Source organism: Hypanus sabinus, chromosome 1 (genome assembly GCF_030144855.1).
Source record: "Hypanus sabinus isolate sHypSab1 chromosome 1, sHypSab1.hap1, whole genome shotgun sequence".
Taxonomy (NCBI): Eukaryota; Metazoa; Chordata; class Chondrichthyes; order Myliobatiformes; family Dasyatidae; genus Hypanus; species Hypanus sabinus.
Genome location: NC_082706.1, coordinates 139,191,745 through 139,217,681, shown reverse-complemented (window position 1 = coordinate 139,217,681; position 25,937 = coordinate 139,191,745). Strand labels below are relative to the sequence as shown.

The window sequence follows — 25,937 nt, the reverse complement described above, 5'->3', positions numbered from 1 at the left end:
AAAGCTGTTTTAAACATTTTGCATTAACCAACTGTGCAAACCATTTATCACAGCTTTGCCTTGCTAAAGCTGCTCTGAACTCAGAGGCTGCATTAAAGGGGGAGACTTTCGTTGTTGACCAATGAACACCCCGTTCCATGAGTTACTGATTTGCCCAGTGTTTATTGAGATAATAATCCGAGTCAGCAGTTTGGAGGTCAGTGATTAGGTGACCGCTGCCTGGGTGAACTATAAAGTCGGCCCTCAGACACAGTAGCTCCACCTTGTATTGATGTACAGAGCGTGCAAAATGCTCCATGCACTGTTGTTATTTGTGTTCGCCCTCACTGCCTCCAGTGCAGCCACAAGTGTGGTAAGTGTTTCCGATAAGGCGGTAAGTCTTTCTTTTAAGGGAATACTTATTGGTGATTGCATTGGTATTGGCAGAATTGGTTTTAATATTGTCATATGTCCCAGTGGAAAGTTTGTCTTGCATACTGTTTATTCAGATCAAATTATTACACAATGCATTGAGCTAAAATAAGGTAAAACAATAATGATGCAGAATAAAGTGTAAAAACTACTGAAAAAGTGCAGTAGAGCTAAATGATAAAGTTTAAGGTCATGTGAGACTAAGAGTCAATATTACAATACAAAAGATCTGTTCCCAGAGTCTAATAACAGTGAGATTGAAGCTATCCTTTTCTCAGGTGGCACATACTTTCAGGCTTTTGTGTCTTCTGCCTGACTGCATTGGCATCTGTACAGAATATTTTCTTTTCGGCTTCACCTGGGATGAAACAACAGTAATTTATGTAAATCTTGTGTACAGAAAGGAAAAATATGGATCTCATGCAGGCAGAAGTTTAACATTATTTGGCAATGTATTCAGCACAGACATTGTGTGCTGTGCCGAATTATGTTTTAGTTCATTATTGCCCAATGACTGACAACTAAAACCTGCAGCCAATATGTTCTATGTACTAAATTGTTTGAAGCCAAAACCAAAATTATTGTCAGATGCACAAATACATATGTGAACAGGTGCAATGAAAATTTCACAGCAGCATCACAGGCGTATACCATCAAATAAGCAGCATTTAAGCTGGACATAAATTATACACAGGTTTTGCAAGAAAGAGCAGAGTGGAGAGAGTAAGCAATTTCAAATTCCGGAGTCCCAGTATCTCTGAGGAACTAACCTGGACACAACATATTGATGCAGCTATAAAGAAGGCAAGACAACAGCTATTAGAAGTCTGAAGAGATTTGGTTTGTCAACTAAAACACTCAATCCTCTATACATGCACCATGGAAAGCATTCTGACAGGCTGCATCACTGTCTGGTATGGGGAGGGACTACTGCACAGGACCGAAAGAAGCTACAGAAAGTCATAAAACTAGTCAGCTCCATCTCGGGTATTAGCCTCCATAGAAAGGTGACGTCCATTATTGAGGACCTCCAGCACCCAGGTCATGCCCTTTCCTCACTGTTACCATCAGGTAGGAGGTACAGAAGCCTGAAGGTACATGCTCAGCAATTCAGGAACAGCTTCTTCCCCTCAGCCATTCAATTCCTAAATGGACATTGAACCCATGAACACTACCTCACTTTTTTTAGTATATAATATTTCTGGTTTTGCATTATTTTTAATCTATTCAATGTACTGTTACGAACCCCGTAACGGGGTCATTTACCAGCAAAAATAGAGAGGTCCATTGAAGTCTGATGGTACTATTTTTAACAGTATTTATTGATAAAGAGACACAGAAATAAGATCAATGCAATCATACAGGTAATATACATCATCAATACTAAATCTAAAAGTGCGGGTATAATAATAATCAATAAGAAATAGCTCTATCGTTGCCTAGGGGCTAATGTATTGTCCGATGGAAATATAAAAGTCACTGTTAGTTCGTTCAAACTGCAGCGTTTTGGGGTTGAGAGAGAGACGGGTTAAACTTACCTAGTTCTTTGATGATGCCAATCCTTCGAGTCGTGGGGAGTTGGTTTCCCCGTTGTTAGCTAACAGCTGTTTTTCTGTGGTAAAAGCCACCGGTTCCGGGGCAAATGGAACCGAACGCACGTGGCCTCCTCCCAATGGCTTCCGCTATTACGGGATCGCTAGCATTTCTTCTGGTGCATCTGAGGGGTTGTTCCCACAGACCCTCTTTTATCCTGACTCACAGGGTCTCAGATGTCAATCAGGTTGGGGGTGATGCAGTCCCTCCCTCAACCAGCCCACTTTGCCTGAGGGCTTCCACGTAGCACGGTATTGCAATACACAAGTTTGTCTTCAAGAGACAATGGCCGTGTCCCGTAGCTTTATATCGCCGGGGGAACGAGACATTCCGCACGTGTCTCTCTCATTTCCTGGGTCTCCTGACCCAAATCAATAGTGATCTTGCGATCCTCACAAAGGAGGGGGCTACCCCTCATCCTTCGGCCTCTCAGAGCTGTGGTACATGCATAACACCCCCTTTCTTCAAAGCGTTTTCACCAGCGGTGAAACAAAGTAGTACAGAGTCTTACAGGATTTTAGAATCTTAACACAATACAAAAGCTTTTCCTTTTCACTACAGAGTAATACAGTTATACATTCAGTTCGGCATCTAAACAGTTAACGATTACAGTGTCACTTCCTTTAATATCTTAACATCTTGTACCTTACTAAAGCCTTGTAGCATCAGACTTCTATTACTAACCACCTATTTTTATTTCTTTCCTTCTGCAAACAAAAACTAAGGAGTTGTGATCTTAGCTTACGTGTATCTACAGAAGTTCATGCAAATACTAATCTTTCGGTTGCTTTCAAACTTAACAGGCAGGCTTCCATGGGGTTGTCTTTATTATTCACATGCTTTGTCGAAATCCCGTAAAACCAGCTTTTGCTATTTTAAAAATGGCGTCCCCATTAACCGTCGCCTCTTTTCTGGTTAGTTCCCACGGGGGGAGCTTGGGTACCCTGGCGAAATAAGCTCTTGCTCGCTTCTTTCATAGGAGTTATTTTATCAACACCGTGTCCCAAACTTATTGGTTGATTGGTCCTATTCTCTCACGTCTTATCCTCTTGCTCTTCACATATTTGTAGAATGCCTTGGGGTTTTCCTTAATGGCCCCTTCTGGCTCTCCTAATTTCTTTCTTAGGTTAGCCTTATAATTTTCCAGATCTCTATCATTACCTAGTTTTTTGAACCTTTCATAAGCTCTTCTTTTCATGACTAGACTTAAAACAACCTTTGTACATCATGGGTCCTGTATCCTACCATGCTTTCCCTGTCTCATTGGAACATACCCATGCAGAACTTCACATTTGCCACATTTCTTCTGTATGTTTCCCTGAGAACATCTGTCCCAATTAATGCTTCCAAGTTCCTGCCTGATAGCCTCATATTTTTCCTCACTCTGGTTAAACGCTTTCCTAACTTGACTGTTCCTATTCCTCTCCAATGCTATGGTAAAGGAGATAACATTGTGATCACTATCTCCAAAATGCTCTCCCACTGAGAGACCTGACAACTGACCAGGTTCATTTCCCAATACCAAGTCAAGTACAGCCTCTGCTCTTGTAGGCTTATCTACATATTGTGTAAAAATACCTTCCTGAACACACCTAACAAACTCCACCCCATCTAAACCCCTTCGACATTTGCCAAATGCCAATCGACATTTGGGAAACTAAAATCTCCCACCACCGACAACCCTGTTATTATTACACCTTTCCAGAATCTATCTCCCTATCTGCTCCTTGATGTCCCTGTTACTATTGGGTAGTCTATAGAAAACACCCAGTAGAGTTATCTCCTCTCAAACTTCTTTGATCTAAGGGATAAAGTCCTAACCTCTTATGACTCAGGTCCTCCAGACCCAGAAACACACCTTGTAAATACTCTTTCAACCTTATTTACATCATTTCTGTCAGTGGTGTACCAAACGCTTTTTTCACAACCCTATCTACCAGCTACACCACTTTCAAGGAACTATGGACCAGTATTCCCAGATCCCTTTGTTCTACCACCCTCCTTAGTGCCCCCAAATTCACTGTGTAAGACCTACCCTGGTTGGTCCTACTGAAGTGCAACATCTTGTAATTGGCAGTATTAAATTAAATTCCATCTGCCATATTTTAGCCCATTTTTCTACCTGATGCAGATTCCTCTGCAAGCCATGATAGCCATCTTCACTGTCCACCACATCCCCAGTATTTGTGTCATCCATAAACTTGCTGTTCCAGTTAATCACATTATCATCCAGGTAATTGATACAGATGACAAACAACAATGGACCCACCACTGATCCTTGTGGCACTGTACTAGTTATGGGCCTGAAGTCAGAGAGGCAACCATCTACTCCTACCACTCTCTGGCTTCTCTCACAAAGCCCAAGTCTAATCCAATTTACTACCTCATCTTGCATGCAGAGTGACTGAACCTTCTTGACCAACCTCCAATGCGGGACCTTGGCAAAGGTCTTGGTAAAGTCCATATAGACAACATCCACTGCCTTGTCTTCATCCACTTGCCTGACAACTTCCTTGAAAAACTCTGTTAGATTGGTTATACATGACCTACCATGCATGAAGCCATGCAGACTATCCTTAATCAGTCCGTCTCTATCCAAATATATATACAGTCCCTTAGAACACCTTCCATTACAATTACTGCTACAGTTATGGAGAAAGTGTAGTGCAAGCAGAGAGAGTACTGGGGCCACGATGTGAAAGAGTGGGAGATTAGAGGTTCATTTTTTTTAATGTCTGATAACAATGGGATAGAAGCTGTCCTTGAACCTGCTGGTGTGTGCTTTCATGCTTTCCTATCTTCCATCCAATAGGAGGGAGAGAAGATAGAATATCTGGGATGAGTGGGACTTGCGCCCACGCTGGTTGCTTTACTGAAGAAGTGAGAAGTATAGACTAAGCCCATAGATGGAAGGCTGATTTCCATGATGTGCTGAGCTGTGTTCACAGCTCTGCAGTTTTTTGTGGTCATGACAGAGTCGTTGCCATACCAAGCTGAGGTGCATACAGATAGAATGCTTTCTATGGTATGTTTATAAAAATTGGTGAGAATCACCAGGGACATGCCAAATCTCCCTAATATCTAAAAATAAACATATCTACCTTTTCCTGCACTGACCACTTGGGTAGATAACTCCAGAGATCACCACCCTCTGGTTGAAGAAATTTCACCCCACCTCATCCTGAGTGATCAATCCTTTGCTTTAAGAATGTGACCACTGGTTCAAGGCCAATAAGCAAGAGGAACATTGTCCCTGCATTTACATAGATCGATGAGATCTATAAGATTTGTACACCTCTCCTTTCACAGTTCCAAGTTCTAGAGAATATAGGCCCAGTCTGCTTCCACTCTGCTTATTTGATGTACCCTCTAGCCCAGGAGTCACCCTGGCTGATCCAAGTCAACGTGTTGCATTCTTGATTATCTAAATATGACCAAAGATTTCATTGGCCTCCCTCTGTCTCTATGTCAAGAACTCAAGGCACCCAGTATACTGAGCCTGTTGTCTAGTAGATCAGGCATCAGCCAATCCACACACAGCAACTTACCACAAAACTACATGACCATAAAACATAGGAGCAGAAATAAGCCATTTGGCCCATCAAGTCTGCTTCAGCCTTCGATCATGGTTGATATATTTCTCCTCTCAACCCCATTCTCCCTAACAAAAGAAAATCTGTAGATGCTGGAAATCCAATGAATACACACACTCCCTGTAAGCTTTGACAGTCTTACTAACCGAGAACCTGTAGGCTTCTGCTTTAAATATACATGGCCTCCTCGGCCATCTGAGGCAGTGAATTCCACAGATTTAACACCCTCCAGCTAAAGAAATTCCTCCTTATCTAATGGGATATCCTTTTATTCTGAGACAGTGCCTTTTCATCCTAGACACTGCTGCTAATGGAAACATCCTCTCCATGCACATTCTATTCAGTCCATAAGAATGAGCACTGACCATAAAGTTTGCAAGTCCATAGATGCTTGAAAGTGGCAACTTAGGGATGCAAGTAAGGTGTACAGCATGCTTGCCTGCCCCAGTCGGGGTGCTGAGGATAAAGGTCAGGAAGTCATGTTGCAGTTGTTCAGATATTTAGTCAGGCTGCAAGTGGAGTACTGTGTGTGCAACACAGGAAGGATGTGGGGCTCTGAAGAAGGTGTATAAGGGGTTCTTCAGGAATTTGCGTGGATTAGTGACAATTATAAGGAGAGGTTGGGCAAACTTGGGCTTTTTTCCCTGGAACTTTGGAGGCTGAGGGGAGACCTGATGGAAGTTTAAAAAACTATGGGAGACATAAATAGGGTAGACAATCCAAGTCATTTCCCCCTGTGGAAATGCCAAATACTAGAGGGCATAGGTTTATGTTAAAGGAGACATACGAGACAAGTTTTTGTACACCAGTTGTAAGTGCCTGGAACCCACTGACAGGGGAAGATAAAACAATAGCACTGTTTAAGAGGCGTTTAGACAAACAAAGTCACTGAATTAAACAGCATGGTAACAGTCCTCTTGGTCCAACTCATCCATGCCAACCAAAAGTCTAATCCCTTTTGCCAACATTTGGCCCATATCCCTCTGCACCTTTCCTATCCATGTACCTGTTCAAATGTATTTTAAATGTCATTACTTTGTTACGAATTCCCGTAACTGGATCACTTACAAGCAAAGATAGAGAGGTCTGTTGAAGTCTGATGGTACTATTTTTTAAAAGTATTTATTGATAAAGGGCACAAAAATAAGATTAAGGCAAACATACAGATAATATACGTTGTCAATACTAAATCTAAGTGCGGGTATAATAATAACCAATAAGAAATAACTCTATCGTTGTCTAGGGGTTAATGTATTGTCCGATGGAAAGATAACAGTCACTATCAGTTCGTTCAAGCTGCAGCGTTGTTGGGTTTAAAAGTGATGTGGTTTAAACTTGCCCCAGGTCTTTTAAGATGCCGATCCGTTGAGTCAGGGGAGCGGGTTTCCCCGTTGTTAGCTAAAAGCTATTTTCCCGTGGTTCCAGCCACGGAATCAAACGCATGTGGCTTCCTTCAGCTGACTTCCTGCTGTTAGGTGGTCGCTTAACGTTTTTTCTGGTGCGTCTGAAGGGGTTGTTCCCCAGACCCTCTTTTATACTTCCTCACTGGGTCTCAGATGTCAATCCCTCAACCAGCCCACTCTGGTCATCCCCTGAGGTGCTTCAATGAATAGTACAGTACTCAATACACAACTTGGTCTTCCGGAGACAATGGCCATGTCCCGTAGCTTTACATCGCCAGGGAAACGAGCCAGCCTACACGTCTCTTTTTCCATTTCCTGGGCCCCTTGACCCAACCCAACAGTGATCTTGCGATTCTCACAAAGGAGGGGGCTACAGACGTAACAGTATCCACCTCTTCCACTTCCTCTAGCAGCTCATTCCATAAAACCAGCACAGTCTGAATGAAAAGTTTTCTTCTCAGTCTCTCAAATCTTTTCTCTTTCATGAACCGATGAACAAGGAGGATGGAGGGGGTGGGGTATATGGATCTTGCGCATGTAAGTAGGATTAGCTTTGACTGGTATCATAGTCAGCACAGTCATGTTGAGCCTAAAGGTCTGTTCCTGGTTTAGCATTGTCACATGGGCAGTGGAAAGCTTGACTTACATATTGTTCATACAGATCAGATCATTACACAGTGGCATGAGGTAGAACAAGGTAAAACAATAACAGAATGCAGAATAAAATGTAAAAACTACAGAGAAAATGCAGGTTAAAAAATAAAGGTGCAAGATCAATAATGAGATAGATTGTGAGGTCAAGAGTCCATTTTATCGTTCAATCAAGAGTCTGATCTCTGTACTTTGCTCTAACTTTCTTCATGAGAAGAAATCTGATCCTCTTTCTGAGTTGGTGTCTAGCAGATGCACGAGGGAAGTTTTTTCTCCTGTGAACAATTTACTTTGAAAAAGACAGCCTATGATGCTGTACCAACCACTTAGCCTACTCCAAGATCAATCTTATTCCCCCCCCCCAACAGATACAGTAGCCCTCCTTTTTTTTAACTTTTCATTCTTTCACCCATGTGCCAATCTAAGAGTCTCTTAAAAGTCCCTGAGAGAAATGATTCTTAAGGAATCCATTTAGAATGTGCTGACACAGAAAGAACGTGCAAAGCAACTTGCAGGGCAACGTATAAACCAATTTGCAAAATCAGGATGAAACAATAGCTTGCTGATTAAAGAAGCGATACGGGTAACGGGAAGACATGCTTAACGGTTGAACAATAACGGTGTTAATGCGCTGAGGCTGATAAGTGGGCCAAAGGGGTAATCACATTTGTAATTTTGTAATGAGATTAAAGAAGAATGTAGGGTATAAAAAACTGTGCAAAGTGTAATTCGGCACTCAATCTAGCAGGAGCTGGTTGGGTCCGACTCTGCAGACTCGAAAAATAAAGTTTACCGTTCTGCAAATTGCTGAGACTCAGTGTGTTTCTGACAACGTGGGGGCTCGTCCGGGATCCACACTCCGGCCGCGGTGGACACGAGGAAGGACATCGGAGACGGTGCACCCCGCCGAGTTTGGCGGTCCCTGACTCCTTGCTCGTCGCTCCAGCGCGGCTTGAGCGAGTGATATCCGGACAGCGCAGAGCGGTAAACGGGGAGAAGGGGACAGTACCTGGTACTGGAAGTCCCCAGGACGCACCGGGTAAGTGCCTACTATTATAGTAGAACGGTGCGGGAATAAGTAAGGACGGAGAAGACCGGGATCGCTACCTGGGGGTCCTCCTGATTAAGTAAGAGCGGAATAAGATGGGAGGGGGTGGCTCTAAAAAGAAAGAGGAGACGGAGAAGACCGGGACCATACCCGGGGGTTCCTCCTGATAGCCCCCTCGGTAGAATGTTTGAGAATTGGGGATGTGGAAGACTAAAAGGGAAACAAAAGAAAAAGGGTGGACCCACGCCGCGAGAATCAAGGGACCCGTAAAGCCCGAAGAAGGTGCAGAATGGACTTGCGTCCAGGGAGAAGACCCGATGGTGCTAAAGCTCAAAAGACGGACAGAATGAACTTTGGGACTGTAATGTATATACTGCTATTGTTGAGAAGCGCTGAAGGGGGATGTGATAAGTGCAGGACGACGGTAAGGGTGGGCATGACGGTTTTTCCAGGGTCCTTTGTGTCACACTCGCATGTAAACGAGAAATGTTATGACTACAACAAAAAGGAGGAGTATGTGGAAAGTTTAATCTAACCAACTGCTGCTTAAAGATAGATGACAACGGAAAGGTTGTTCAAAAAATATCAGATAAAATAAGGAAACTGGCCCACGTGCCGGTACAGACCTGGAAGCTGCTGGGGTATTGGGACTGGCTGGACGGATGGTTGAAAGGAGGCTGGTGGCGAACCGCTTTAGGGGTTATAGGAGGGGGATTGATGGTCCTCCTTCTGCTACCATGTCTGATCCCCTGCTTGCGGGAGCTAGTAGCTCGGGTGGCAAGACAAGTCATGCAACCAGGGGCCCCGGCTGATCCTGTTCAGGTACTCCTACAAAGGGAAATAGAGCTAGAGGAAGAAGCCTATGTAAACCCGTGGCAAAAGCCCAACTGATAGCACATTCTAAAAAGAAAAAGGGTGGATTGAGAGAAATGATTCTTAAGGAATCCATTTAGAATGTGCTGACACAGAAAGAACGTGCAAAGCAACTTGCAGGGCAACGTATAAACCAATTTGCAAAATCAGGATGAAACAATAGCTTGCTGATTAAAGAAGCGATACGGGTAACGGGAAGACATGCTTAACGGTTGAACAATAACGGTGTTAATGCGCTGAGGCTGATAAGTGGGCCAAAGGGGTAATCACATTTGTAATTTTGTAATGAGATTAAAGAAGAATGTAGGGTATAAAAAACTGTGCAAAGTGTAATTCGGCACTCAATCTAGCAGGAGCTGGTTGGGTCCGACTCTGCAGACTCGAAAAATAAAGTTTACCGTTCTGCAAATTGCTGAGACTCAGTGTGTTTCTGACAGTCCCTAATGTATCTGCCTCTACCACCACCCTGGCAGTGTGTTCCACATACCTAACACTCTCCTTAGAAAAATCTTACCTCTGAGCCCTATACTTTTATCCAAGCACCTTAAAATTATACCCTTTTGTATTAGCCAGATCTGTCCTGGGGAAAGGACAGTCCCTTTATCAATGCCTCTTATCTTCTTGTGCACCCCTATCAAATCACCTCTCATTTTCCTTCACTCCAAAGGAAAAAAAGGAGCTGGATGAACTACTGATCATTCAGGAGGCAGAGACAGAGATAGATAAGAGTTATCGGGAGGTAGTCACACCGAAAAGACAGGAGGTAGGCAAATGGGTGACAGTCAAGAGAGGCAGGGGGAGCAGACAGAGAGAGCAGAGCACCCCTGTGGCCGTTCCCATCAACAATAAGTATACCGTTTTGGATACTGTTGGTGGGGATGACCTACCAGGAACAAGTTGCAGTGGACCTGTCTCTGGCACTGAGGTTGGACCCTCGACTAAGAAGGGGAGGAGGGAAGAGAAGACAGCGGTAGTGATAGGGGATTCTATAGTCGGGGGCAGATAGGAGATTTTGTGGGGAAGATCGGGAGTCTCGGATGGTATGTTGCCTCCCTGGTGCCAGGGTCCGGGACATCTCAGATCGGGTGCAGGTTATTCTCGAGAGGGAGGGCAAGAACCCAGATGTTGTGGTCCATGTAGGGACCAATGACGTGGGTAGGATGAGTGAGGGGGTCCTGCGTAGAGAGTTCAGGGAGTTAGGTGCGAAGCTGAAGGGCAGGACCTCCAGGGTAACAATCTCAGGATTGCTACCTGTGCCACGTGCGAGTGAGGCAAGGAACAGAAGGATAATACAGATTAATATGTGGCTGAAAGAATGGTGCAGGAGGGAGGGCTTCGGTTTTTTAGATAATTGGGCTTTGTTCCAGGGAAGGTGGGATCTGTTCCGACGGGATGGTTTACACCTGAACTGGAGCGGTACTAACATTCTTGCAGGAAAATTTGCTAGTGTTGCTCGGGGGGTTTAAACTAAATTTGCAGGGGGCAGGGATCCAGAATGTGAGATAGGATAGTGAGATGAAGAATAAAGGACAGGTGGGGACTACACAGTTCCGGAATATTAAGTGTGTCGTAGAGAAAGGTGAAGCGGAACAAGTGATAAGGAGGACACATGTACAGAGGGATGGTCTGACAGAATGTGGAGTTAAATGTGCAGAAAGAATAAGTAAATTTAGGAAGGACAACAAAATTCAAGGGGCGTATAGCCCGATGGGAATTCAGGGAGCTGGGTTAAGCACTATAGGCAGCGATTTAAACAGAGAGAGGAGAAATGGGCAAAAAATTCTATATCTGAATGTACGAAGTGTTAGAAATAAGGCAGATGAGCTTGAAGCTCAGGTGCGAATAGGTAACTATGATATTGTTGGGATAACGGAGACATGACTGCAGGGAGATCAGACCTGGGAAATGAATATACAAGGGTATACGTGCTATCATAGGGACAGAAATGTGGGCAGAGGGGGTGGGGTGGCCCTGTTGGTGAGGGATGAAATTCAGTCGTTTGCAAGGGGGGACATAGGATCAGGAGAAGTAGAGTCTGTGTGGATAGAACTGAGGAACAGTAAGGGCAAAAAGACCCTAATGGTCTTTTAGCATGGATATTGGGTGCAAGTTGAATAGGGAGTTAACATTGGCATGTGGCAAAGGTAATGTCGCAGTAGTTATGGGGGATTTCAACATTCAGGTGAACTGGGAGAATCAGGTTGGTGCTGGACCACAGGATAGGGAGTTTGTAGAGTGCCTACAGGATGCATTCTTGGAACAGCTTGTACAAGAGCCGACCAGAGACAAGACTATCCTGGATTTAGTGTTGTGTAATGAACAGGATTTGATAAGCGATCTTGAAGTAAAAGAGCCATTAGGAGGTAGTGACCATAATATGATAAGTTTTCATCTGCAACGAGAACGATAAGGGCAGATCGGAGGTGTTAGTGTTGCAGTTGAACAAAGGAGACTATGGAGCCATGAGGCAGGAGCTGGCCAAAGTTAAATGGACGGATATCCTAGCAGAACAGCAATGGCAGGTATTCTTGGAAATAATGCACAAGGTGCAAAATCAGTTCATCCCCCGGAGAAGGAAGAATTCAAAGGGGGGAAAGGGGCCACAGTGGTTGATAAAGGAAGTCTGAGATTGCATAGCATTAAAAAAAAGTATGACAGAGCTAAGGTGAGTGGGAAGACAGATGATTGGGAAATTTTTAAGGAACAACAGAACTTAACTAAAAAGGCAATAGGGGGAGAGAAAATGAAGTATGAACGCAAGCTAGCCAGGAATATAAAGGAGGATAGCAAAAGCTTTTTTAGATATGTGAAGAGAAAGAAGATAGTTAAGAACAATGTTGGGCCCTTGAAGAATGAATTGGGTGAAATTGTTATGGGAAACAGAGAAATGGCAGAAGAATTTAATAAGTGCTTTAGATCTGTCTTCACTAGGGAAGACACAAGCAATCTCCCAGATGTATGGATGGGCCAAGGACATAGGGTAACAGAGGAAATGAAACAGATTGACATTCGGAAGGAAACGGTGATGAGTAGACTGATGGGACTGAAGGCTAACAAATCCCCAGGTCCAATTGGTCTGCATCCTAGGGTACTAAAGGAGGTGGCCCTGGAAACTGCGGATGCATTGGTAATCATTTTCCAATGTTCCTTAGATTCAGGATCAGTTCCTGAGGATTGGAGAATGGCTAATGTTATCCCACTTTTTAAGAAAGGAGGGAGGGAGAAAACAGAGAACTATCGTCCTGTCAGCCTAACATCAGTAGCGGGGAAGATGCTAGAGTCCATTATTAAAGATGAAATAGCGTCATATCTAGATAGCAATGATAGGATTGGGCCCAGCCAGCATGGATTTACCAAGGGTAAATCATGCTTGACTAATCTATTGGAGTTTTTCAAGGATGTAACCAGGAAGTTAGACAAGGGAGATCCAGTGGATGTAGTGTACCTTGATTTTCAGAAGGCATTTGATAAGGTCCCACATAGGAGATTGGTGGGTAAAATCAGGACTCATGGCATTGGGGGGAAGATATTGACATGGATAGAAAACTGGTTGGCAGATAGAAAGCAAAGGATAGCAGTGAATGGGCGTTTCTTGGAATGGCAGGTGGTGACTAGTGGGGTGCTACAGGGCTCGGTATTGGGACCACAGCTGTTTACAATTTACATCAAAGATTTAGATAAAGGCATTGAGATAACATCAGCAAGTTTGCTGATGATACTAAGCTGAGTGGCAGTGTGACATGTGATGATGTTAGGAGAATTCAGGGTGACTTGGATAGGCTGGGTGAGTGGGCAGATACTTGGCAGATGACGTTTAAAGTGAATAAGTGTGAGGTTATCCACTTTGGGAGTAAGAACAGGAAGGCAGATTATTATCTGAATGGTGTAGAGTTATGTAAGGGACAAATACAAAGAGATCTAGGAGTCCTTGTTCATCAGTCACTGAAGGTGAAGCAGGCAGTGAAGAAGGCTAATGGAATGTTGCCCTTTATTACAAAGGGAATTGAGTACAAGAGCAAGGAAATCCTTTTGCATTTGTATAGGACCCTGGTGAGACCACATCTGGAGTATTGTGTACAGTTTTGGTCTCCAGGGTTAAGGAAGGACATCCTGGCTGTAGAGGACGTGCAGCGTAGATTCACAAGGTTAATTCCTGGGATGTCCGGACTGTCTTATGCAGAGAGGTTAGAGAGACTGGGCTTGTACACGCTGGATTTAAGGAGATTTGAGAGGGGATCTGATTGCAACATATAAGATTATTAAGGGATTGGACAAGATAGAGGCAGGAAATATGTTCCAGATATTGGGAGAGTCCAGTACCAGAGGGCATGGTTTGAGAATAAGGGGTAGGTCATTTAGGAGAGAGTTAAGGAAAAACTTCTTCACCCAGAGAGTTGTGGGGCTGTGGAATGCACTGCCGCGGAAGGTAGTGGAGGCCAATTCTCTGGATGCTTTCATGAAGGAGCTAGATAGGTATCTTATGGATAGGGGAATCAAGGGATATGAGGACAAGACAGGAACTGGGTATTGATACTAGATGATCAGCCATGATCTCAAAATGGCGGTGCAGGCTCAAAGGGCCGAATGGTCTACTTCTGCACCTATTGTCTATTGTCTGTATAAAAAAGTCTTAGCTTGTTTAGCTTTGTTAAAACGTGCTCTCTAACCCAGGCAGTGTACTGGTAATTTTATTTGCACCCTGCTCTAAAGCTTCCACATCCATGTTATATTGAGGGACAAGAACTGCACAATTTCTTGTTTTTTAACTGTACCCTAGTTTTCAATCTAAACTATAGGACCCATTGTCCAAAGGCATCTTCGCCACACTAATGTAGCAATTCAGGAGACAGCCTGCACTGTCCTCCCAAGTACATTTGGGAATTGACATTGGATGTTGGTAATATTTGTGACTGCCAGGTTCAATAAATCAACAAGAAAAATAAAAGCACTTTGGACTTTGCCCAAAGCTGCAGTGCCAGCAGTGAAGGACTGCTTGCTTTCATCCAAAGCAAAACAATCAGCTTGATTGATGCACGATTCAGCAGTCAGGATCCTTAGGGGGTATCAAGATGAGAGGGTATAAGTTTAATGTGAGTGGAAGGTGTTTTAAAGAGGATTTCAGGGGAGATTTTTTTCTGAGATCTGGAACGCAGTGCCAGAGAGCATGGGTCAGATACAACGACCCATGAGATACAGAGATGCAGTGTGCAAGACCAGCTTTGCACTGTATCTCTGTACAGGTCACAATAATAAACCAATTCCAAATCCATTTCAGTTCAAGAGTCTGATAACAGCAGGATAGAACCTGTTAGTATAGTCAAGTACAAAGATTTCACCCAATCATTGTTGCAGTAGTGGGATCTTGCTATGCACATCTTGACTGCTGCATTTCCTATATAACAACAGAGACTGTTATTTCATTGGCTGCAAGGTGATTTGGAAACATTCAAAGGGCCTATAGAAGAGCAAGTTTTTCTATTAATTTCATTTACGTTTATCTTGGTTCTTCATTTCAATTTGTGACCAGTTAAATTGCACTCTTAAAGAATCCATTGATATTAATTGCATCTCCACTTCAGGATGCTTTTGACTTGAGGAAGTCTCAATTTTCCATCACTTGTCTGTTTCCTTTGAATGTAGAGTCATGGTGCCCATGATGACAAGTGCCCAATCCTCATCAAAGTTCTGGATTCTGTGAGTGGTACACCGGCTGCAAACCTGCACATCCAAATGCAGAGGCAAGGTGATGATCAAACCTGGCAGCAGCTCTCCACAGCGTGAGTACAATATCTGACCACCCCTTCGCAGGCCTCTGCAACCAATGCTCAATGTTTTTTTTCAAATATTGATTAGAGCATCTTTTGGGATAATTTATATAGGTTTATAGGGTCGGGGAGTTATACAGTAGAGAAACAGGCCCTTCAGCCCAAGTTGTCCATGTCTACAAAGGTGTCTACCTGAGCTAGTCCCATTTGCCTGGGTTTGAGCCAGATTCCTCTAAACCTTTCCCATCCGCCCTTCTATGGACGCAAATGGAGACTTGATATTTCTCTGACATGAAAAGATGGCTCCACACTTCCCTCCACAAATGCTGTGCTGCTGAGTTCATCCAGCTTTTTAGATAGGCAATTTGAATTCCAGGCAAAAGGTACCTAGATGTGGGAATGGACCAGAAAAGATGGACACGCATAGAGCTACAGAGCGTGACCCTGGGATGTGTGCCTCTTTAATTCTCATTCCTTCTCCTCATTCTGTTGGTGGTGCTGGTTTAATGGGCCAAATGGCCTGATTCTGCTCTTGTGTCTTATGGTCAATCCTACTCATCTGTGGCCTCCTCCAATCCCATAAGGAAGCCCAACCAGAGGAAGTCATCTAGGCACCTTGCAACCTTCTGGAACATTGTTTTTCCCAACTTTAACTTGCTCCATCTTCATTTTACACTATCAATCCCTTTCTCATCCTGTTTCCTTAAAATGTCTTCCTAGTGGTCAGTAATCATAAAGCCATAGAGTCATAGAAAAATATAGCGCAGAAACAGACCCCTGGGTTCATCTAGGCTGGGCTGAACCACTTAACCTGCCTACTCCCAACAATCTGCACCGGGGCCATAGCTCTCCACACCCCTACCATCCTGTTCCTACCCAAACCTCACTTAAAGGTTGAAATCAAGCTTTCATGCACCACTTGTGCTGGCAATGTTCCACATTCTCACAAGCCTCTGAGTGAAAAACTTTACCCTTGTGTTGCCCTTAAACTTTTCACCCTTAACCCATAATCTATTTATAGTCCCACCCAATCTCAAAGGAAAAAACCTGTTTGCATTTACCCTATCTATACCCTCATGATTTTGTATATCTCTATCAAATCCCCTCTCAATCTTCTACGTTTCAAGGAAAAAAAGAAGTCCTAACCTATTCAATGTTTCCTTGTAACTCAGATCCTCCAGACCTGGCAACATCCTTGTAAATTTTCTCTGTACTCTTTGTACCTTATTTAAATCTTTCCCGTCGGTAGGTGGCCAAAACTGCACACAATACCCAAATTAGTCTCTTGCATTCCTTTTGCTATTATTCCTTATCACTCAATCTGTCTTCACCAACCTCCAAATAATCTTGTACTTTACACCTTCCTGCCCCCTCCCCAGCTCTGCAATAAAAACTGAAGACTACGCTACCCCCAGCCCACTCTATCCCAGATCTGAGGAAGGATCCTTAACCTGAACCATTAACTAATTATTCTTTCAACAGATTCTACCTGACTGACCGAGGTTTCACAGCATTTCTGCTTTTGCTTTGGATTCCACCATTTGCCATTTGTTTCCCAGTTTGGACTTGTTGGGCCAAACAGCCGCCTTCTGTCCCATATCTTAGTTCACACTGACCAACTTTACAAAGCACTGGTTAGGCCACCCTTAGAATACCGTGCACAGTTCCAGTCATCACACTATCATAATGATATGTGAGGGGCAAAGAAGATTCACTTGAATCGGAGTATTTTAGTGATGGAGAGAGACTGGAAAGGCTGGGCTTGTTTTTTTCCCCAGCAGCAAAAGCAGCTGAGGAGTGACATGATAGATGTTCCCAGGTTTTGACAGGGCTGTGTTGCTGATAACTGTTGATAACAGACAGCACAGTAGCAGTGGAACTGAACCTGGGTTACTGTTTGTGTGTGCTCCCCATGACTGTGTGGGTTTCTTCTGGGTGCTCTGGTTTCCTGCCTCATTTCAAAGATGTATGGGTTATTAGGTTAATTGGTCAGATGGGTGTAATTGAGCAGAAGGGGCTCATTGGACCTAAAGTCCCTGTTACTGTGCTGCATCTCTAAATCAAAAAGTTCACAATTGCAGCCTCCTGCCAATATATTTAAATAAAAACAGAGCAATGTGCACTTAATCCAATCATTCAGATATTACCATGAACTGAGTTCCTACATGGCAGGATCTCCTTGCAACCCTTCAATACGTAACAGCCGCCAAGCCCATCCCACCAGTCTCCAAATGCTTGTACGCATGTGTAGGCTGTACATAAGTCGGAGGAAAACCTGAGGAGAACCTGTATATAAGATTACAAGGGGCATAGAGAAGATGAACAGTCAGAATCTGTTTTAGAACATAGAACAGTACCGCACGCAATGTTATGCCAACCTTTTAATCTACTTCAAAATTAGTCTTCCCTATTGCCCTTGATTTTTCTCTCATCCATGTGCCTATCCAAGATCATCTTAAATTTCCCAAATGTATCTGTCTTTACTACCATCACTGAGATCTCATTCCATGCACCAATGACTGTAAAAAAAAATGCCTGCCTCTGACATCCTCCCTATATTTCCTCCAATCACCTTAAAATAATGCCCCTTCCTTATATTAGCCATTTTGTCCTGGATAGAAGCCTCTGGCTGACCATTCTGTCTATGACTTATCACCCTATATACTGTGATGCTTTGGGCAGGGGAAGGGAGGTTCCAGTTGACAGCCTGCCCCTGCATTTCTAATGACCTGTTCTAATGAACTGTTTATTGTTCTTGTGTTAGAATGCTTTTGTGGGATAATGGTTCCAGTTAATTTATTGTTACATTTTAGCTTGGGTTATATAGCTATTTGCTTGTGTATTTGTGGGTCACCCTCATTGTAACCAGGATGTGTGATGGTCACCTCTCCCGTCGGTGTGAGACTGGTGGAGTTCACTATCAAGGTCATGGTGCCCAGTCTGTTTTCTGTTTATCACAACAAAATGGTTGTTAATGAGCTTCCTCGACTGTCGTTATGGATCAAATGCTCACCACAATATTTCTATCGCATCACCCTTACTCCAAAGAAAACAGTCCTAGCTCACTCAACCTTATCTTATACGACATGTTCTCCAATCGAGGCAGCATCCTGGCAAATTTCCTCTGTACCCTCTCTAAAGCTTCCACATCCTTCCTACAATGAAGGGACCACTAGTGAACACTAGAACTGAACTTATTTTCCATTGGAGGAGCACCAAAATAATGGGTGTAAGGAGTGTTAAAGGGGACCTAAGGGGTGAACTTGTTTTTTGACACAGTGAGTAGTTGGTATTTGGAAGACATTGCCAGAGGAAGCAATGGAATCGGATACAATGACTACATTTAAAGGGCACTTGGACAGACACAGATAGGCAAGGCATAGAGAGATACAAAACTAATGCAGATAAATAGGACTGTTGGAATAAAGGTTAGCATGAGAGTGCTGAGAGGAAGGGCTCATTGCTGTGCTGTATGACACCATGACACTAAAGAGCTGGTTTTTAACTCCATTTACAGCTCACACAATAGAACCATTGACAAGTAGTCCTTACTCCATTGGCTTCTTTTGTAGGGTCACAGGAATAAGTGGAGAAGTCCACAATCTTACTTCCGAGGAGCATCTACCAGCTGGTCTGTACAAAGTCCATTTCGACACTGGTGCCTACTGGAGGAACAAAGGAATTAACCACTTCCATGAATGTGCTGATGTAAGTTCCACTTTAATGAATACTTTATATGTAAGAACATAAGGTATCAGAGCAGAATTAAGCCATTCAGCCCATTGAGTCTGTTCCGCCATTCAATCATGGCCGATTTATTTTTCAAGTCCATTCTCCCACCTTCTCCAAATAAACTTCAATCCCCTTGCCAATCAAGAGCCTATCAATCTCTGCTTTAAATATACCCAATGATTTGGCCTTCACAGTTCGCTCCAGAGACGAATTCCATAGATTCACTCTCCTCTGGCTAAATAGATTTGTCCTTACCTCAGTTATGAAGTGATGTCCCTTTATTCTGAAAAAGTTCTTTTGGATCCTAGATCCTGATGGAAATATCATCTGCACATCAACTCCACCCAGAACTTTTTTAGTATCAAGTAGGTTTCAATAAGATCCACACCTCTTCTCCCCATCCTTCTGAACTCCATTGAGAACAGGCCCAGATGCATCAAACATTCTCATACATTAAGTCTTTCATTCCTGGGATCATTCAACTCCTGAGAATAATCTGTGCAAGAAAAATTGCAGGCTTCCATTCCAGTACAACCCATTTCACACAAAATTCCAGCATTCATCAATTCATATGCAAACTTAATAAAGAGAAATGCTGCATTTCTCCAGACACACAAGATTCTGCAAATGCTAGAAACCTGAACCAGCACATGCACAGTACTGGAGGAACTCAGCAGGTCAGGCAACATCTATGGAGAGAAATAAACAGTTAACCCATGATCTCAGCCTGAAATGGCTGACTGAGTTCCTTCACCATTTTTTTTTTGTCTCCAGTGACTTGGGAGATCCCAAAGGCATTTTTCAGCTTATGAAGTTGTTGAAATGTCATTTTTGGAATGCCACCAATTTTTGTGCAGTATGGTCCCACAATAGGTAATGTGATAATCTGGTTTACTGACATTGATTGGGAGAGCATGATCAGGTCCACAGAGACAGCACCAACTCACCCTATCCTGGCCTCAGAATCATACGGGCAAGAGTACAACATTAAATGCCTAGGACATGGTTCACCAGTTTATATGACCACAGGCTATCAACCACTTCACTCCATTATCGCCACATCCTTTGAACCTATTACTATCTAGAAACATATTCACTTCCCCTTTATCTATATTTAATAATGATATTTATGATCTTTAGGTGAATATATCTCTACTGACCTTTACCAAGATAATGAAGAGTAAGCCATTTGGCCACTCATGCCTGTCCCACCATTGTGTATAATATTCCCCAGGCCTCATCTCTTGTGCACTGGTTCCCCATCGCCCTCAGTCTCCAATCTTTCAAAAATGAACCTCCCAGTGCTTCCAATGATTCAGTCTCCACAATAGTCAGAGTTCTCCATCCGCTGAGGGCTGAGTTGCTGAGCTGTCTAGTTTTGGACACTCTATCTGGTCCCATTACAGGTGCAGTCATTCTATGAGGACACTTCTCATCCTTTGAAACTCCAGTTTACTTCAGCTGAATCAATGCAATACAATTAAGTTTGGATAGGTACATGGATGGTAGGGATATGGAGGGCTATAGTCTGACTGCAGGTCAATGGGACTTGGCAGTTTAAATGGTTCAATACAGATTGGATGGGCCAAAGGGCCTATTTCTGGCTGTATTTTTATAAGACACTAATACTAATGGTTACAAGTTTAGATCAGCTCCCTCAGAAATGCAAACATCACTACCACATCACTATCAACCATTGAAAATGGCCTTCAATGTTAAATGGTGTTAAAGTATTAATGTACCGATTCCTTGAAGGTTTATACACTATAGGTGTTGTTGCAGTATATTGACAATTATGTTTGATTCAGTTTAGTGAGCTGTGAATAAAAGATGCATTGTCTGACTACAAATCCTAGGGTTTAGTGGTTTATTTAGCTGGTATTCTCCAGTATTCCACTCTGCCATTCCACTGCCCACCCCGCCCCACCACCTGTGAATACTCTTTCCACTAATCTAGATAAGTTAGTGAAATAAAACTCAAATATAACATGCCTTGTACTGGGGCAAAGTTGAATGGAATATTACTTGTTTACGTCTTTATAAATGCTTCACATTGTACAACAACTTGTTACTCTTGCTTTCCTTTGTGCATAACCGATTGAACAGTTACCAGTGTAGGAATTTTGGCAAAGAACACTGAAGTCTATTGGCACACACAATGCAACTGCCAAATCTGCTTACTGATTAACTAGACTCTGATTCAGCAAAAAAAGTCCTCTGGGTGTAAGATGCTTATTAAGCATTCCCACTTTACTGAGCATTATTAATGAAACATAGACATGCGTAGCAAAGGAGAGCCACAAACTCCAAAGCCAGCATTAGCCATGTGGAATACTCATATAATTAGTCCCATTCCCTCTTCGTTTCCCCAGATCCCTGCTCTTCTCCCATTTTAAGTCAAGTTTCCCTACGCTTCCCCCATTTGTTTTCAGGTAATAGAGTACAATCAACACAAGTCAAATTTGAGATTGTCATGTGAACGGGGCATTGAAAAGCTTACTTGCAGCAGCTTCACAGGCACATGGTATCCGATAAGCAGCATTCACAAGAAAAACATAACTTAAAACATAAATTATGCATAATTTTACAAGAACATAATTGAAACCAAAAATTAAGTTTATTGTAGTGCAAAGGGGCCAACTATGAGTGAAAGCTCTGCTTTTGTATTGTAATGATGTATGGCTGATATACAAGCACTTTACTTCATTTAAATCTTTGCTGCGCTTTGAAAATAATTTTGCTTGTCCAAGGTGCAAAAAGCAGCAAATCAGAAGTTGGAAACATGCACTGATTTTCATTTCCATAAACTGCAAAATCTAACAGCCTCTCAATTCAGTCCAATCTCTTTTTACACAACTGCTCAAACTGCTTCATGGGTAAAGGCGACAAACATTCCTTTCATGTTCTGAACCAGTGGCCCAGTCAATATCATTAGTGCAGCCTCCCACTCTCACTACTTTGGTGGCCCTCATTAACATTGAGGTGCATGACTGAAGGCAATGATGTGACAAAAGTGAAGGCAAGAGAGAAAGTAGCAAGCAAGGAGAGAGTAGGAACTAGTGAGAAAGAGGTACAGAGGGAGAGAGATGTAAAGGTTGAATTCGAAAGAGGAGAAGGTAGATCTGAAGAGGCATAAGTTAGATCTGTAAAGGGGAGGGTAAAGAAGGCAAATGTAGAGAGAGGGAAGAGGTAACGAGAGGAGAAATGCAGAGAGAAGAAGGGTAGACAGAAAGCTTACAGTGAGTGAGTCTGCTCCACTGTTCAATAAGACCATAACTGATTGGAATTTGCCCTCCGATTCAATTTCCTCAGAATCAGAACCACTTTATTGCCAGTGTGTGAAACATACCAGAATTGATCATGGTTTGGTGCCAAGCATAAAGCACAGGACAAAAGAAATCAACAATTTGCAAGACAATAGTGCAAACAGACATGAGCAGTTTAATTTATGTAATCAAACTTAAACAAATGTGAACATATGAACAGACTAAATAATTATCAACAAGGACAGCAGGAAAGACCATTTAATAGAAATTGTGCAGGGACAGTTAGGGTATTACACCTGAGTGAGTTTTGTTGAGAAGCTGGATAACTACAGGGAAAGCTTCCCAGATGAAAAGCCCTGTCCATCATCACAACCCTCAACTCCTTTAAATTCCAAAAATCTATCTCAGTTCCGCATACCTGTCACTTGAGCCTCCAGAGCACTCAGGGGGAGGGGATTCCAAAGTTCAAAAGTCCTCATCAAAGCTGTTCCTCTCATCTCCCAAAAGTGACCTCTTACTCTTGTATTTCTATATCATGAATGGGAACATCCTCTTGCTGCTCAGCTTAACAGGACTCCATGTGCTTTGTGTTTCAAAAGGATCACAATATGCCTTGGTGAGTCTGTGGAATTTTGTCACAGGCAGCTACAGAGGCCAAGTCTTCATGTATATTTAAGGCAGAGGTTCATAGAATTTTGATTGGTCAGATCATGAAGGGATACAAGATTGGTAGAGGGGGGAGGGTAGGAGACAGAAGATTGGGGCCGAGAGGAAAATTTGATCAGCTATGATTAAATGGTGGAGCAGACTCAATGGGCCAAACAGCCTAATTCTGCTCCTATATTTTATGGTCTTGTTTCTCCAAGGCTCTTTATAATTGTAGTAAGACCTCCCATTGCCCAACAATCCATTTACCTTTTGGGAATGTGTTAAGAACAAGCAATAAAATTGGCGTAGGATTAGTAATTGGTTGGTTGATGATGGGTATGGATTCTGTTGGGCTGAAAAACTTGTGCCATCTCTGAATCATACACTTAATTACATGTACCCAGCTGGTCAATTGGTTTATTGTCACATGTACCAAGATACAGTGAGAAACTTGCCTTGCACATGGCTCATACCTATCAATCCATTACAACATTGCATTGCTGTAGACAAGGTAAAACAGAAACAGAATGCAGAATAGTGTTAGTTACAGAGAAAATGCAGTGAAGGTAGACAATAAGATGAAAGGTCATAATGAGCTAGATTGAGAGGTCAAGAATCTATTCTTCTTGTACCAGGGAAAGGTTCAATTGATATAACCATCTTCAGCCCAGTGTGCTTTCAGGCTTTTGGAACTTCTGCCCGATGGAATGTCATGGGGGAGGGGGTGTTGAAGAGAGGATGTCTGGAGTGGGTAGGGTCTTTTATTCAGCAGACTGCCTTACAGAAGGAACAAGAGGAGTAGACATGCTAACTGTGTTCCCTCTGCTCAGACACCTTTTGTAGTACACACAGCAGCTTGCTTTGTACGTGTTGATTTGACCACAGCATCTGCAGTGTACTTTTGTGTTTGCTTTGTACTGAGACTGCACATTGATCATTCCATAATCCAGCTAATATTTATTCACAAGGATCTGTTCACTACAGGGTCTGGAAGCTGCAGTGCACAAATTGACAGCCACCATCACCATTGTAATTCAGGGAATAAATTGTCAAAAGTACCTCACTGGTTTGCATAGTGATTTAGGATATCAGAGGGACATAGAATTCACCATACAAATGGCACACTCATTGAACAGAAAATGCTGGATTTACAAAGTCAGTCAGCTTCTGCAGGGAGAGGAATAGCTAATATTTCCAGCTGGAGATCCTTTAATGGGTGGGTCTTCAGACAGTAGTCTTCAGGAGTAGTCAAATATTTTAAGACCAAGATTTTGGAATCTAGCAGAGTCAAGGGTTTAAAGACAAAGTCAGAGATAAGATACTAGAGTCTGAAGACACACACTCAATGTTTTAGCAACTTCTTTCCCTCCATGATCAGATTTTAGGATGGACAATGAACACATTATTTATTTGACTGCTCTTTTGCTACTTAATTTTATATATTATAATCTTTCTATTTTTATGTAGTGTACTGCTGCTGCAAAACAAATTTGATGACATGTCAATGACAATAAGCCTGATTCACAAGTTAAATTTGTCATTAAGTACAGATGTAATGAAAAATATACCTGCAGTAGCATCAAGGGCACAGAGAACCAGATAGACAATATTTGCAAGAAACAAGACATTAAAAATATACAAAAATAACACCATTACAAAAACAAAATCCATTTTAGTGCAAAGGGATCAATGTGGCCATAGGGTTACTAGTGATTGGGGATGTGTAAGTTGTTTCAAGAACCAATTGGTTGAAAGGAAGTTACTGTTTTTGAACCTAGTGGTGTGGGGTTCCTGTTGGATAATAGCTGCAAGAAAATGGCACGGTCTAGATGATATAGATCTTTGATGATATATGTTACCTACTTGAGGCAGTACTTCCAACACGTAGTACTGAAGATGGAGGGGGATATGCCCAAGACAGACAGTCCTGTGATTGCAGGTTTGTGTGGGTAGGTGGGACGAAGAAACTGGGCTAACTTGCTGCTTTTGTTCTCTTTTTGATATTGTTGCTGATTGCATTGTCCTGTGAACATTGTGGACATGCAATGCTGGTGCCGAATATATGGTGACTCTTACAGCACATCCTTGGGTTGTGTTGGTTGTTAGCGCAAACAATGCATTTCACTATGTTCCAATAAATGAATCTGATATATTGAGCTGAAACCACTCATCTCTGCAGTTTCTTATGTTCCTGCACTTCAAAATGCATTACTTCAAAGCTGGAACTGGGTTTATGGGGATCACTTGTGGGTGGAGCAAGATAGTATCTTCAATCTGAAGTGTTCACTCTGTTTCCCTTCTAGATGTTAAGTGCTTTCAGGATATTAAATGATTTATTTCATATTTCCAGCATCTGCATGATTTAAAAAATTTACTAACCATTAGTCTGTTGGTAAAATCTCAAATGCCAAAGGCTGACAGGAAGAGTTCACATTAAGTTGATAATCTGTTGTTGCTTTTCATTTCAGGTGGTCTTCCGTGTACCAAGTGCAAGCCAGCAACACTACATTCTTGCAGTTCTTCTCAGTCCCTACTCCTACTCCTCTACAGGGCTGACTAGAAATCCACATTAGAATGAATGTGTGGCACCCAGTAAAGGCTGTTCACCCTTCATATGTGAAAATGATTCAGAAACTAATAAATTAAAGGTCAATGTTGTGATTTGTGCAAACAAAACTAAATTAAAACTTTGGCTTGCATTTTGAATATATTTCTAACTGATCATAAACTAATTAAAACATTGCTTAGATAAAAAATGTAAACTAACACTGATTTTGTACTTCAACAGGTTAGACGTTTTTGAATGCTATTCTTTTTAGCTTATGTTATTCTTTATCTCTGTAGACATCCATAAGGGAGTTTTTCTTCAGTATGTTGTACTCATCGCTTAAAGGCAGAGTTTTTTTTTAAACTTCTGCCAATTTATATTAGATGTTTATTTTACCAAGGATGGT

The 25,937-nt window shown here is 42.4% G+C and overlaps 1 protein-coding gene across 1 annotated transcript; it reads left to right on the top strand.

Annotated features, from left to right (window-relative positions):
• The first annotated feature begins 213 nt into the window (after positions 1-213).
• Positions 214-25,926, top strand: ttr (transthyretin (prealbumin, amyloidosis type I)). Its single transcript, XM_059977211.1, has 4 exons — positions 214-352; positions 15,213-15,349; positions 18,910-19,045; positions 25,452-25,926. The coding sequence occupies exons 1-4, from the start codon at positions 272-274 to the stop codon at positions 25,554-25,556; spliced, it is 459 nt and encodes a 152-aa protein (XP_059833194.1). The 5' UTR covers positions 214-271; the 3' UTR covers positions 25,557-25,926.
• Positions 25,927-25,937: the final 11 nt, after the last annotated feature.

What these genes read in the sequence shown, in the direction of transcription:
- ttr (XM_059977211.1), top strand. Translation starts at nt 272, where the DNA reads ATGTACAGAGCGTGCAAAATGCTCCATGCACTGTTGTTATTTGTGTTC. An exon ending in CCAGTGCAGCCACAAGTGTG is followed by an intron (nt 353 to 15,212) that starts GTAAGTGTTTCC and finishes CTTTGAATGTAG; the next exon opens with AGTCATGGTGCCCATGATGA. An exon ending in TGGCAGCAGCTCTCCACAGC is followed by an intron (nt 15,350 to 18,909) that starts GTGAGTACAATA and finishes CTTCTTTTGTAG; the next exon opens with GGTCACAGGAATAAGTGGAG.